Here is a 13,748-nt window from a genome sequence, read left to right on the forward strand (position 1 = left end):
CTGAAAAGTTGGTTTGACCAACTATATTGCACAATTATATTGAATGAACGAATACTGAATGGCAGAATAAGTTTGTAACTTTAACTTTTAAAAATTAATTAAAGAGGGAAATTGTTTTTGACATTTTGGATGTGAAGGTTTGATTTGAGTGATGCTTGATGGTTAAATAATAATTATTTTAGTTTATTTCCTCGCATGTTTGGAGAAAAGCACTATATATGCCTCGGCAGGAATAGCAATTCGTGGATTCGTCTTCTTTGTCGGACTCCGCTTCGCGTCGTCCGACAAAATCGAAACTCATCCACGAATTGCCCTTTCCCGGCCTCTGCAATAATGTACTATTATTTTTATATAAGTAGGATCCACAAACTACTAAGAAGATACTACGTATCAGACAAACGTCTAGCCTACTAATGGTTTAGTCGTTAAGTATCTGTGGTCAGTGCAATTCGATAATGACGATTGTTTTTTTTTTAATGCAAATGGCGGGAATTATCAAGGAATTTGAATTCTACGCTTCCCACAGCGCGGGAATTTCAAAGTTATATTTTACCATAATTTCATAAAAAGGTTATTTTAATAGGGAAAGTTATTTCAGTTTATCCAGAATCTTCCTAGATAAACTGAAATAACCTTTTAAATGAAAGCACAATGTAATATTTGTTATCATTTATTCCTAAACCTTTTCTTATATTTTTTGTAAGCCTGTGCTTGCATAAGAGGCAAGTTTTTAATATTCAATCGTGACACATCGGTGCCTTTTAAAATTTTATTTATTGTATTGCACCAGTTAAAAATGCTTAGTGTTAAAGATACAGACATGAAGGTCTGCCTAGCCAAGTCACGGTGAATTTCGCATTTGATAAAATCAAATGAATATTTGGACATTAAAATTTGAGAAATTTGTTTTTTTATGTTTGATTTATGCGCGCTGTGTTCCAAATATTCATTTGATTTTTCGACAATATTGCCAAAAATCCTCACAGCATGCTCCGAGGGATAGGTCAATTTATTTTTTTTAATTACATTGTACTCTCTCTTAGATATCCATTTGTGGATATCTGTTTCTTCAGTTGTTAAATCTTTTTCACAGTTTTTGCAAGCAAGTATCTTCAGTACTTTTCTAGTGACCCATCCCGCGGTATATGCCCGTGAGTGTACATCTAGACGCTCCCGTGTGGCTTGAACCAATAGTTGTTCTGCGCCGTCCTCACGATCGTTGGAGGTCAAAAATGATGAAGGCGCAGAATCAACCGGTATGGCAGTATTCTCATCCATTGTCCTGGTTTCTTCGGTGTGCGAAAACAATGATTGAATTTTAATAACTTGCTCAGCACAGTCTTCTTCACAATTATATGTATTTTCGTGAAATTTTATGAAATTTGTTATAAGTAATGACTTAAATGTGCACTCAAAGGCGTGGCAGGTCGGGTCATTGTTTCTGGCATTGTATGCCCGTACTCTTCCAAAGAAGTTTTCGATCGCGTCAGAATTAAAATACCGCGGGCGCATTATCTTTATGTTTTTATCTTTCATGACCTGCCACAGCCTTTGAAAACTTTTTAACGTCGTCACCCAATTTCTTAAACTCGGGACTGTGGTCAGTTTGCCGTTATGATCAATGAGTTTCATATTTTCGATTATAGGTATGGCCTTCGCCCAGAAGACGTGATGTTCAGAATTTTCTGTGACTGCAGTCCGTAATTTTTTTCCCTTGGTGTGCTTGTGGTGGGTGCTGGCACCGTTGACGCTGTCGAAGAGGTCGTCGAGGAACGCCACCAGCTCCGCTGTGTTGGCCAGCGTCGCGCTCACCGGTGTACCGTCCGCGTAGTGCGCTGGAAAATGTTATAAATATCGTTACGAAACTGTGCAGCTAATTCTTTTTTATTATGATAAAGTCGAAAGTTCGGAAATAGAAGAGTCGTGGAATGTATTGGGCCCCATACATCGACGAGCACAGACTCTACAGTCCCACCGAGGGTTCCGTACTTTTTAGTATTTGTTGTTATATATAGCGGCAACAGAAATACATCATCTGTGAAAATTTCAACTGTCTAGCTATCACGGTTCGTGAGATACAGCCTGGTGACAGACAGACGGACAGACGGACGGACGGACGGACAGCGAAGTCTTAGTAATAGGGTCCCGTTTTACCCTTTGGGTACGGAACCCTAAAAAACGAACTATAAGTAAAGCTTATACTAGGGCGCTCGGCGACGATATACATAAAATAAAATATTTACTTAGATAAATATAAAAACCGGGCAAGTGCGAGTCGGACTCGCCCACCGAGGGTTCCGTACTTTTTAGTATTTGTTGTAATAGCGGCAACAGAAATACATCTGTGAAAATTTCAACTGCCTAGCTATTACGGTTCATGAGATACAGCCTGGTGACAGACGGACGGACGGACAGCGGAGTCTTAGTAATAGGGTCCCGTTTTTACCCTTTGTGTACGGAACCCTAAAAACATTCATGATCATGACTCAGGTACAAATATTCGCGATAAACACACAAATAAATGCCCGTACCGGGAATCAAACCCGGGACTACTGACGTTCATTACCAATGTCTTTTAGATGAAGGTAAACATCGTGAAGCAACCGCACAAGACCCAATAAATCTGCTTAGTATAAAATTAATGAAGTAGCGGGGACATTGATAGACATTATTATTTGATTACATGTACTCACAAAATGAAGCTGTGTAGGATAAAGCTCCTGCCATGGTTTGACTGAAAACACGTACACAGTTTTTCACCTGAAACACGACAATAATAAATATAAATATATAGATATTCGTCCTGTCGATTGGGTTTAAAAATTTGTTTAGTCCCTTATATAAACAATTATACCTTCATTTTCTTGATTTTCTCCGGGAGTATGTGCTCGTCGTTGAGCTTGTGCAGCAGGCGAGCTTGCGCGTGGCCGCAGTCGGTGCGGTACACGTCCACCAAGTCCTGCCACTTCGAGACTTTGCCCTCCATTAGAATATCCTTCGTCAAGAAGTTATTCCTGACTCCTTTAATCAAATGTGGCGGGTCATACAGCACACTAAGACTTTGGCCATTTAAGTGTATAGTGTCATCTGGAAAATATACAAAAAAAAATACATATATGATATAAATAATACAACCTACTAAAGTTACTGATTTATCGACCTTAATGTAAAACGTTTTATACTGTTTGGTACGAATTTTAAATTGTGAAATTATAACATTAATTTTGGTTTGATGAAACAGCGCAATTTCAAGTGAAGAAGCACAAGCTGGTCTGCGTAGAACTACATAATGAGTTTTAAAACCGTTCTGTCAGAGGAGTTTCATCCACACATATAATCTTCATAACATTAAATAGAGTTGGACAAAGATAAGTAAGCAACGATTTTGATAGCACACGCAGTGCAAGGATTATTAAAAAAAATTAAACGTCGTACTTCTCTAAAATTATGACATATAAATAACACTTGCACTGCGTGTGCTATCAAAATCATTGCAGACTTGACTTGGTCTTACTCAACACAAATAAAATTTCGTAAGAAACTAGAAACAAATAGTTCTTTTTCTAAGAAATTAAGATATGTACGAGATATTTACCGGTCTCCTGGCCTGCTATGATTTGTGATCTTCTAGTGTCCTCTTGAAGGCTTTTGAAGGCGCTTTGAAACGAAGTCCCCTGGTCGCTTATCAAAGCGATAGGCTGGAGCCCCGTCTCGCACACGGCCGCCACTATCTCCTTGATGATGGCCTTCATCTGCGGACCCGACGCGGCACCTTCGGAGAAGTAATACGCCATCGGTTGTTGCCACTTATAAACCGCGCCTTTAATCATAAATGCTAGAGCGTGGTCGGCCAAGTGGTTGGTCTTCTCAGACAATTCAACGAATCCATTAATATTGTCATGTTTCCGAGAGTAATGGACGCCAGCCTCCAACTTCATCTCATCAAATATTATGGAACACATTCTTTTGGCCTCATTCCATTTGCAAACCTGAGAATAAAACAAATGTTAATTTCAATGTTAGGCCTTGCTCATTTTAGCGTCGTCCAGGGGCCCGTTTCTCAAAAGCTTGTAACTTGTATTACAAGCGGAAGTCACTTTTTTACAGCTTTTGTTAGAAGTGGACTTCCACTTGTATTACAAGTTACAAGCTTTTGAGAAACGGGCCCCTGGTTGCATCTTAAAGCAGCCTAGGGTTGAATTTGATAACATAATCCTACTAATAGGAGCAGGCACTAGTTTTTCGTATTATGTTCGTATTCGTATATTTCGTACTTTAGCCCCAGGAAACTCACAGGTACGAGCTGCAGTGCATGGTTTATTTCTAATGTTTGAAAATACAATAAATTCATCGCTTTCTTTTATTTATCCCTTTTACAATAAAATACTTGATACCTCATAAAATAATGAATAAGTAGATGGCTCTTATTGATACGTACCTCTTGTTTAATGACATTAAAGACTTGAGTATTAATGCCAGCTTCAATGTTTACGTTTAATAACAACTTGTTAAGTGTTGTTTTGCAGGGCAGGATGAATATTCTCTGCAAGAATCTGTAGCATTTTGGACTTTGCTTCATAATTGAAAGTGCGATAACTTTTTCCTCTAGGCTAAACCTTCTGCCTTTTTTACTCGCAGTACAGAGTTTAATCTGCATCCACAGAAATTTTCTTGCCACAGAGTTCATTCCTGCCACTAATTGTTTGAATGAAGCCTCTTTTGACAACTTAGACGCCATCTTGGCTCGTCTGAAGTAGTCCACTTGTTTTTTGGCTTTTTTGTAATGTTTGTACAACGCCTCGCACTCTGGCGACAGTTGATCGGCGTGAGATACAACTCGAAGTCGTTTGCGACATGTCCATTTCGGAGTCCGTTCCATTCTCGTGTTCTGTTCTTGAACACCCGACGCCCGTGCGAGTTCTGTAAATAAAATTAATTTTACTGGACGAGTTCATTTTAATTGTGATAGAGCCCGAGATACACGGGCGAGTAAGAATATACAATAAAGAAAAAGAATATGCCTTTAAGGTGCAATAACCCATTATCTATAATAGTACCTAGTATAATAGAAGGGATCTACAAAAAAATGTAGCAACTACAGACTTATAGCTTTGATTTCGCACGCCAGCAAAGTACTTCTCCATATCATCAACACCAGACTGAAAGCTTTTCTGAATCCGGAGATAGCTCAGGAGCAAGCAGGATTTGTCGAAGGTCGTGGAACAAGGGAGCAGATCTTAATTCTTCGACAAATTATCGAAAAGTCTAGAGAGTTTAACATCCCACTCTATATCTGCTTTGTTGACTTTCGCAAGGCCTTCGACACCGTGAAATGGGACAAGCTCTGGGACGTTCTACTTCATATGGGAGTACCTAGCCACTTGGTCCGCCTCATACGTCGACTCTACGAGGACGGAACTGCGACAGTTCGAATTGACGACGTCGACTCGAAAAGTTTCCAGACACACGCTGGTGTTCGGCAGGGGTGCATTCTCTCTCCACTGTTGTTTAATATTTATACAGAATGTATTATGAGAATTGTTCTGGAGCAATGGGACAAGGGAATTTCAGTGGGAGGGCGGAAAACATCGAACTTGAGATACGCTGATGACACAACTCTTCTCGCTCAAACAAAAGAAGACATAGAACTGTTGTTGGAACGCCTAGAGACAACAAGCCTCTCCTTCGGACTCGCGATCAACAGAGATAAGACCAAAATGATGGTCGTGGATCGAGCGGAACTAAATCAACCTGATGTCTCCATGATTGGCAACTGTGAGGTTGTCCAAAGCTACATATACCTCGGCTCCACGATCACGAACAATGGTGGGTGTGAGGACGAGATCCGCAGGAGATGTGCTATCACAAGATCTGCCGTTGACAAGCTGAACAGAGTCTGGCGCAACCGCAACATCACTAAAACCACGAAAGTCCGCCTGATGAGAAGCTTAGTCTTCCCAATATTTCTTTATGGCGCAGAAACGTGGACGGTGCGTCTGAAAGACCGACGCAAAATTGACGCACTCGAAATGTGGTGCTGGCGGAGACTACTGCGTATTCCTTGGACTGCGTTTCGGACCAATGTTTCGATCTTGGAAGAACTCAAAGTGAAGGAGAGATTATCGTCGACTGTTCAAATACGAATCCTCAAATACTTCGGGCACGTTACACGAAACCAAAACTCCATGGAACGTCTCGTTGTCCAGGGACGAGTTGAAGGCAAGCGGTCACGAGGTCGGTCACCTACGCGCTGGACAGACCTGATAAAATCTGCGACACAAACCACCATAGTCCAATGTTCCCGTAACGCCGAAGACCGTGGCAAATGGAGGCACATTGCGAGGGCTGCGTTATCCACAATAGATACGTCTCATCATACAACCACGACCACTCTGTCAAGAGTGAACGACTGAGGAGGAGGATAATAGTACCCAGTCATCTTACTCAATAAACTAAATTCACGTTCCTTTTTTTTGCCTTCATATTGTTTTTAATTACAAATGACGACCAGTCTGGCCTGGGTAGTGACCTTGTCTATAAAGCCGATGGTCCCGGGTTCGAATCCTGGTAAGGGCATTTATTTGTATTATGATACAGATATTTGTTCCTGAGTCATGGTTGCTTTCTATGTATTTAAGTATTTATATATTATATATATCGTTGTCGAGTACCCACAATACAAGCCTTCTTGAGCTTATCGTGGGGCTTAGTCAATTTGTGTAAAAATGTCCTATAATATTTATTTTATTTATTATTATTTAATGAGTATAGTAAATTCTTCCATTACCGCGATAGTTACACATAAAATAAAACTATTTTGTCCAACGCTGTAAAACTTCTGTTCGGAACGACGGTATGTATTTTGAATTCATTTTGCGCGATATAATCGGTAAAAAGTTTTGTTATGGCTCCTCTACACGATGGGCCAGCGCCGGCCACTCCAAGGGACGCAGCCATGCGGTAGAATGAGATAGCAATATCACTTGCTCCCTCTAACGCATAAATGCGTCCCTTGGAGTGGCCGGCGCTGGCCCATCGTGTAGAGGAGCCATTAAATGAGAATAGTATGAAGAAGTAATATATGCCTTAGATTTAAACTTCGTACTATTAATTATTATGATATTGTTACCTGGATTTATCGCAGTTGACTCAACTGACGGCCCTGGACCAGTGATGTACGCCTGATCAGCGCAGATCATGGAAGAGGAGTCGACATCTGAAATTTATTTAAAAAAATGTTTTAATTGAGTTAAGTAAACACGAGCCTACTATCGCTAATATTGAAGACACTTGTGATAAAAAATAGCCAATTAAATATATTCCTGCAATTACAATTTAGGGATCAAACTGCATGTAGGAAGCATGCATAATTTTTTTATTCTAAAACCATTTACTAAAATCAAATATTAAAATATGTATAGAAAACCTTTTCGAAATATGTAGTAACATTCGTTACATGTCACACATTGTAAGACGTACGATTTTCAGTCCGTAGCACGGATAATATATATTTCTTACAGAAACTCTTAAGAAATTCATTTGTATGGACCCCGTACAAATGAGTAAAATGAGTTTCTTGGAATTTGTGTAATAAATATTTACATTTGATATTCAATAAAATTACAACTGGTATGTCGGTGAAGGAAAACATCGTTTGGAAATCGAACTCATTCCAATAAAGCTTATTAGCTTCTCCGCTACTAAAATTAGGTCGTTACTAGTGGACGTGTTGCTCTTAGTTACGAGAGAGATATATCGCGAAAAATATAGCCTGTCAAGATTTATGATGCACCTTTGTGTTATTGTTACCTGTATGTGATGAAATTTGTTTAACTGATGTGTCTGCTACCGTGATGCAGGATTGATCAGCGGAGAGCGTAGAGGAGGCGTCCACTGAAAATAATTTTTAATATAAATTACATGTTATAAATAAATAAATATTTATTAGCATTTTTGTTAGACAGAAATTCAAACAGAACAGACGGGATTCAAACCCCGATTCACCAGCTTCGTAAAGCAAGTCGACATTAGACTGGCTAGGCGTCCGTATATATTAATATATTCCCTAAATCTTATACAGTTTCATCTAGCAGAATAAAAAGTTTTGTCACCGCAGGTATCTAAAGAACTAGAAAGATTGTAATATATGTAATGTACCTACACTCTTATAATGTTACAATATCTGGGCGACCGAGCTTTGCTCGGAAAACATATAAAAACTCTAAAACGCGCATTTTCCCAGACATAAGACTTAGCTGGATTGATTTTTTGCCCCCCTTAACCCCTATCTAGCAAATTTCATGAAATCGTTAGAGCCGTTTCCGAGATCCCCGAAATATATATATATATATAAATAAATATACATGAATTGCTCGTTTAAAGGTATTAGATGTTATTTTAACCCTTGAAGCACTTATATATAAATAAATATTATAGGACAATTTTACTCAAATCGACCTAGTCCCACGGTAAGCTCGATAAGGCTTCTGTTGTGGGTAATAGACGACGATATATATAATATATAATTATATATAAATATTTATTTATACATAGAAAACAATACATAGAATATATGTACCTACATAGAATATAAATGTAAATCAATAACAAATATTCATGTATAAAACACAAATAAATACCCTTCGCACTAAGAAACTCCAGATTCATAATGACTACGATTACTATTCATAAGTGCTTGTTGCTAGGCCTACATGAATAAAGTATATTTTGACTTTGACTTTTGAAGGTTTAGTAAAAAAAAGCAAGTCCAGCATTAACCTATGAGGCACACAAGAAGGAGAAGAGCAAATATCGTTATATCATCATATTTCGACAAATTATTGTGCATTTATTAAATGAACTGTCACAAATTTATAATGGACTTTTTCTGCAATACTTGGCCTGCATAAGTAGACGTCTTGTTATTAGATGCTAAAGCGAGCGAGCCTTATTAGCCAGCCTCAGTCCTAAAAATGTAGCCCTTTTAGATCTGATTTACATTCATGTTATTGTTACCTGTTTGCGGTGGAGTTTGCTCAAGTGACGGGTCCACAACCGCAATGGAAGCTTGATCTGCAGACGAGACGCGCTCTGAAAAAGATATATATATTTTTTATAATATTCACATTTTTCACGATACAAATACACATATTATAGTAACTGTTTGTTTGCCAGTAGTATTTAATTTTGTTTAAAAATGATGGATTAAAAAAGAGAATTCAATTTATTTATTGTGTAGTTACACAACAATTAGACAGGAACAACAAATTTATAGAAATAGGCTGAGGGAAAGTAAATATTATTGGTACATACCTGAATTTACATGAGATGCCTCAATCGACAGACCCGCAATAGGTGACATGGATTCCAGTGAAACATCTGCTGAAAACATAAAATGGAACATAAATAAATCATTTTCCTAATTAAGTCATTATACTTATTATATATGTATATATTTCTTGCACCTATTACTATTTGATCTCTGTTTGACACAAAGGTTAACTGGTAGAGAATGCCTTCTGGCATTAAGTTCGCCTTTTGTACAACTTTTACTGTGCAATAAAGTTTAAATAATAAAAACCGGGCAAGTGCGAGTCGGACTCGCGCACGAAGGGTTCCGTACCATAATGCAAAAAAAAAAAAACGGTCACCCATCCAAGTACTGACCACTCCCGACGTTGCTTAACTTTAGTCAAAAATCACGTTTGTTGTATGGGAGCTCCATTTGAATCTTTATTTTATTCTGTTTTTAGTGTTTGTTGTTATAGCGGCAACAGAAATACATCATCTGTGAAATTTTCAACTGTCTAGCTATCACGGTTCGTGAGATACAGCCTGGTGACAGACGGACGGACGGACGGACAGCGAAGTCTTAGTAATAGGGTCCCGTTTTACCCTTTGGGTACGGAACCCTAAAAAGTATGGGATAACTTTTCACAAATCATCCCAGTCATCTATTAAGTTCAATAATAAAAAATAATATATAAGATATTTATAAGGCTTTAAATGAGAATTTTCTTGTGGATCACTGACTAATTAGATTACAATATTGTGTAAAAATATCAATAGGTTCTGTCCGATTACTAAGATTCAGTTCGCTATAGTATTACTATGGCGTACCTACTTGATCTTAGAAAAGCAGACATATTCCTTACACAGAAATTTTCTTACCAAGATTCAAACACAATACAAGCTTTCCAGCCAGTATCAGGCCAAGGGTAAAAACAATGATGACCGTTAAAAAACTATTATGAGATAAGATATGTGATGAAAAAGAGAAATGATAAAATTACCTGTATGTGCTACAGTTGTTATGTGCGACGGTACGAGTACAGCATCCTTTGATTCATTCGTTGCGGCACTCATAGCATATGTGTGGTCATAATGGCATTTTCTTGCATAAGAGTGGTCAGAGTTTCCCATGCTTTCAAGTTCCATGGATCCTGATAAAATAAAGACCCATTACATATACATAATAAATGTAGTGGTACTAACGATAAGACAATAAAAATAAATACCATGCCTTAAAAATAATTAACATAAATACAATAGAAGTAAATTTTTTCTGTTTGAAAAGTATTAAATAAAATAAAATACTTTTTTTAATACAATGATGTTAGTGAATGTTACATATAGGTATAAAGGTATAATGTTGTACAGATGTAGTGCATAGTTATTTTGTATCATATTTTCACTGAAACATGAACATGTCTTGCTATTTCAGTCAGTCTCGGTCCAAAAAGTACTGATGTTGACTGAAGTAACATGACAAATGCGAATGTTTTATACGTCTGTATCTATATAAGATTTAAGACCAATACTAAAAACTATAAAATATGTTAAACATTAGTACACAGATTCACTAAGTCTCATGGTAAGCTCAATAAGGCTTGTGTAGTGGGAACTTAGACAACAATAGATATATGTATAATAAACATTAATAAATATTTAAATTCATAGAAAACACCCATTACTCAGGAACAAATATCCATGCTCATCACACGAATAATAAAATTGTACCCACTAGGCCAGACTAACACTGAATGCAAATAAACATAACAAACTTATATGAACAATACAAATAACGAATACACGAACCATGTAGAAAAAGTAAAATAAACATTTCAGCGGCGGCATCGACTGGGAAAACTTGAAGGCGAGTCCATTTTAACAATTCCGCGTAGAGCACTAAACTTGAAGTTGTGTCCATTTTAACAATTCCGCGTAGGAACCTATGAACTGTAACAAAATTATAATTACAAATAAATACCACGTGGTATTTAAAAGATACATACTTATTAGTCAATGGTTAAACTATATCAGCATTAGGTATACATACCTCTTTCAGCAGATGAGTGAGCAGGCTTTCCAGTGGTGATTTCTTCGAGGGTAAACAATGTTGGACAGGCATTCGGCCTTAACCGCATCTTCGAAGACACGTATTTGGCCTCGAAGTGATTGTGGCAAACATGTAGTTTACTAATTTCACCAGATGTCAAACCCTCAAAAATGGTTAATGGAACTGCTGAAATAGTTTTACGCCACAATAAAACTTTTTCACTGGCCGCTGGCATTTTGTGCAGCATAACGTCCTTTCGTTCACTACTGCTATCACAGCCGGGTATACAGCACTTGCGAGGCATTTTGAATATCAAAATGAAACGTAGCACTGAATATTACAATTATCACGGAGAAATAAAGGTACGGAAATTAATCAACGCAAACACTTCACTACTCGACGCGAAAACTGTAATGGCGTAAAAATAACGGCGACGCGATTTGACAGTTCTGAATGACAGTAGGAGTAGCGGTGGGGAGTTAGCCAATAGCAGAGGACTTAAACGTCAGTATCGAGTTGGCTAACCGTTTCAAGGCCATCTCTACGGCTACATTTCGCTCTTCGTAGATAAACGCCCGTGGTAGGATCCTATAGAAGTGCTATACGCGTGAAAAAGTGGCAATACTGTAGTGTCATCCCGTTTTCTTAGTTTGATTTGAAAGGGACGACACTACAGTATTGCCACTTTTTAATTTCTACTTTTTTATGTCACACTGTACCATAGACTTGAAATGACACCATGACACTCTACCATAGACATAATATATATATAGACGGTGTCTCAGCGAGCTGTCACTGTTGCCACTTTTGTTTAGTGTACGATTAACAATGAGGCCCACGTTGCTGTAGCCATGTCGATAAAGTCATATCGATAAACTATCGACATTTCTTGCAATTTTAATTTTACTTCAAAGGCTTAACGATACCTAAAATGACCAAAAACGCTTTTATTCTTTATTGTGGTTATCAGATCACAATTTTACAGTCACGCCCCAGCAGGGAACCAAGGGAAAGTTCAGATATTTAATTAAAATATATAAATACCTCCTAAAATAGGTGTTCCGCAATAATTGAATTATATTATTATATTATAATATATTCATTATCCATTAGCATTTCAATTATGTTTATGTTTAACGAAGATATTGAAGCTTCAATTAATCGCTTTTTCGTTCCGCTGTGTAGCGTTTATCGATATATAACATGATTAAAATCGACTTTTCACATCCCTAAAAGAGCACACATATACGCTTTTACGCACACATACACAGCCTGGGCGCATCAAGAAAGGCAACACTTGATTTGAAGTCCACCTTGTCAACAGTATGGTTGTCCTTTTTTGACAAACGGCATTTTAAAAGAGCGAGGAGAGAGAAATGATACTAGTTGCTGCGTCGTGAAAGAGAACAGAAAAGGTTGGGCCCTTGCACTCTACATAAGGTGGTCGCCGGACGCAGCTATAAGATATAAGATAGAGCGATAAAGAGATATTTTGTCCGCACTAAGGTTGCGGTGCGGTAGTTTGGGTAGTCTATTATGGCTTTTAACTTTTATTTATTGTTTGTGGTTGGTATGGTATTGGATGGGCATTGGCATTGTCATTTCATAAAAAAAAACTACGATGAGGTTCGTGTGCGCGTGTTATTTCACGAATTTTCTGTCGGCGTAATAACGGTTTAAAATGTAGACACTGGATTTACAATGTATATTTGTGGAATGTTAAATAAATATAAATAAACGTTTAAAACGTCTGATGTGTAAATCATCCAAAATGGTTTCGGGCAGTACGCGTGTGATACAAGTCTCCAACATCGCACCTCAAGCGACCAAGGATCAAATGCAAACCTTATTCGGTTACTTGGGTAAAATAGATGATATTAGATTGTATCCGACTATCCGAGATGTCTCCTGCCCGGTTCAGTCTCGAATTTGTTACGTGAAGTATTATGATTCGGCTACTGTTAATGTAGCCCAACATATGACGAACACTGTGTTCATCGACCGAGCACTGATAGTGATCCCCATGCAATCAGGTGAGATCCCTGACGAACATAGGGCCCTTGAGATGTCAAGCAATGGTACCCTAGTGCCAGGCCTTAGTACGGTCGAGCCACGACTCCCCGCTCATGTCATCAACACATTGGAAGGTGTCCCACCAAGTCAAGTGATACAAACTCATGACCCTAAACTGGTATCATTAGGATTACCACCATATCCACCACTCCCTGCATCCCATGACTCGAGAAAGATTGAAGAAATCCGAAGAACTGTTTTGGTGGGTGATATAGGGGCCTTGACTTACCAACAGTTATCAGATCACTTTGGAATGGCAGGAGAAGTAAAGTACCTGCGATTCTGCGAGCGGGATGCAGACAAACAGAAATATGTCCTAATAGAAATGTCAGAGCAA

The 13,748-nt window shown here is 38.1% G+C and overlaps 3 protein-coding genes across 5 annotated transcripts in view; 2 read left to right on the forward strand and 1 right to left on the reverse strand.

The window, feature by feature from the left end:
* LOC134671946 (microtubule-associated protein RP/EB family member 1) overlaps positions 1–5,103 on the forward strand; it is a 186,975-nt gene extending 181,872 nt beyond the window's left edge. Inside the window, exon 7 of the transcript XR_010099287.1 lies at positions 5,093–5,103. The gene's annotated coding sequence lies outside the window, so the exon portion shown is untranslated. The remainder of the gene's footprint in view (positions 1–5,092) is intronic.
* LOC134671933 (uncharacterized) lies at positions 655–11,931 on the reverse strand. 3 transcript variants are annotated; one of them, XM_063529801.1, is made up of 12 exons: positions 11,339–11,931; positions 11,098–11,238; positions 10,293–10,442; positions 9,313–9,378; positions 9,016–9,090; positions 7,810–7,893; positions 7,130–7,216; positions 4,439–4,920; positions 3,596–3,989; positions 2,855–3,087; positions 2,694–2,760; positions 655–1,835 (listed from the first exon to the last, which is right to left on the reverse strand). In XM_063529801.1, exons 1-12 carry the CDS (start codon positions 11,640–11,642, stop codon positions 667–669), a joined length of 3,252 nt encoding a protein of 1,083 aa, XP_063385871.1. In that variant the 5' UTR covers positions 11,643–11,931; the 3' UTR covers positions 655–666. The 3 variants fall into 3 exon arrangements, with proteins under 3 accessions (XP_063385871.1, XP_063385870.1, XP_063385872.1); XM_063529800.1 differs by having other exon boundaries at positions 9,313–9,381; XM_063529802.1 differs by lacking the exons at positions 7,130–7,216; positions 7,810–7,893 and having other exon boundaries at positions 9,313–9,381.
* A 1,001-nt stretch (positions 11,932–12,932) lies between these two features.
* Positions 12,933–13,748, forward strand: part of LOC134671937 (probable splicing factor, arginine/serine-rich 7) — a 3,798-nt gene continuing 2,982 nt past the window's right edge. Inside the window, exon 1 of the mRNA XM_063529809.1 lies at positions 12,933–13,748. This exon is cut by the window's right edge and continues 60 nt beyond it. Within this exon, the coding sequence (XP_063385879.1) occupies positions 13,092–13,748 (657 nt within the window). The 5' untranslated portion in view covers positions 12,933–13,091.

This window comes from Cydia fagiglandana, chromosome 16, assembly GCF_963556715.1.
Source record: "Cydia fagiglandana chromosome 16, ilCydFagi1.1, whole genome shotgun sequence".
Classification (NCBI taxonomy): domain Eukaryota; kingdom Metazoa; phylum Arthropoda; class Insecta; order Lepidoptera; family Tortricidae; genus Cydia; species Cydia fagiglandana.

What these genes read in the sequence shown, in the direction of transcription:
- LOC134671933 (XM_063529800.1), bottom strand. Translation starts at nt 11,642, where the DNA reads ATGCCTCGCAAGTGCTGTATACCCGGCTGTGATAGCAGTAGTGAACGA. An exon ending in TCACTCATCTGCTGAAAGAG is followed by an intron (nt 11,239 to 11,338) that starts GTATGTATACCT and finishes ATTTTGTTACAG; the next exon opens with TTCATAGGTTCCTACGCGGA. An exon ending in GGCATCTCATGTAAATTCAG is followed by an intron (nt 9,091 to 9,312) that starts GTATGTACCAAT and finishes TATCTTTTTCAG; the next exon opens with AGCGCGTCTCGTCTGCAGAT.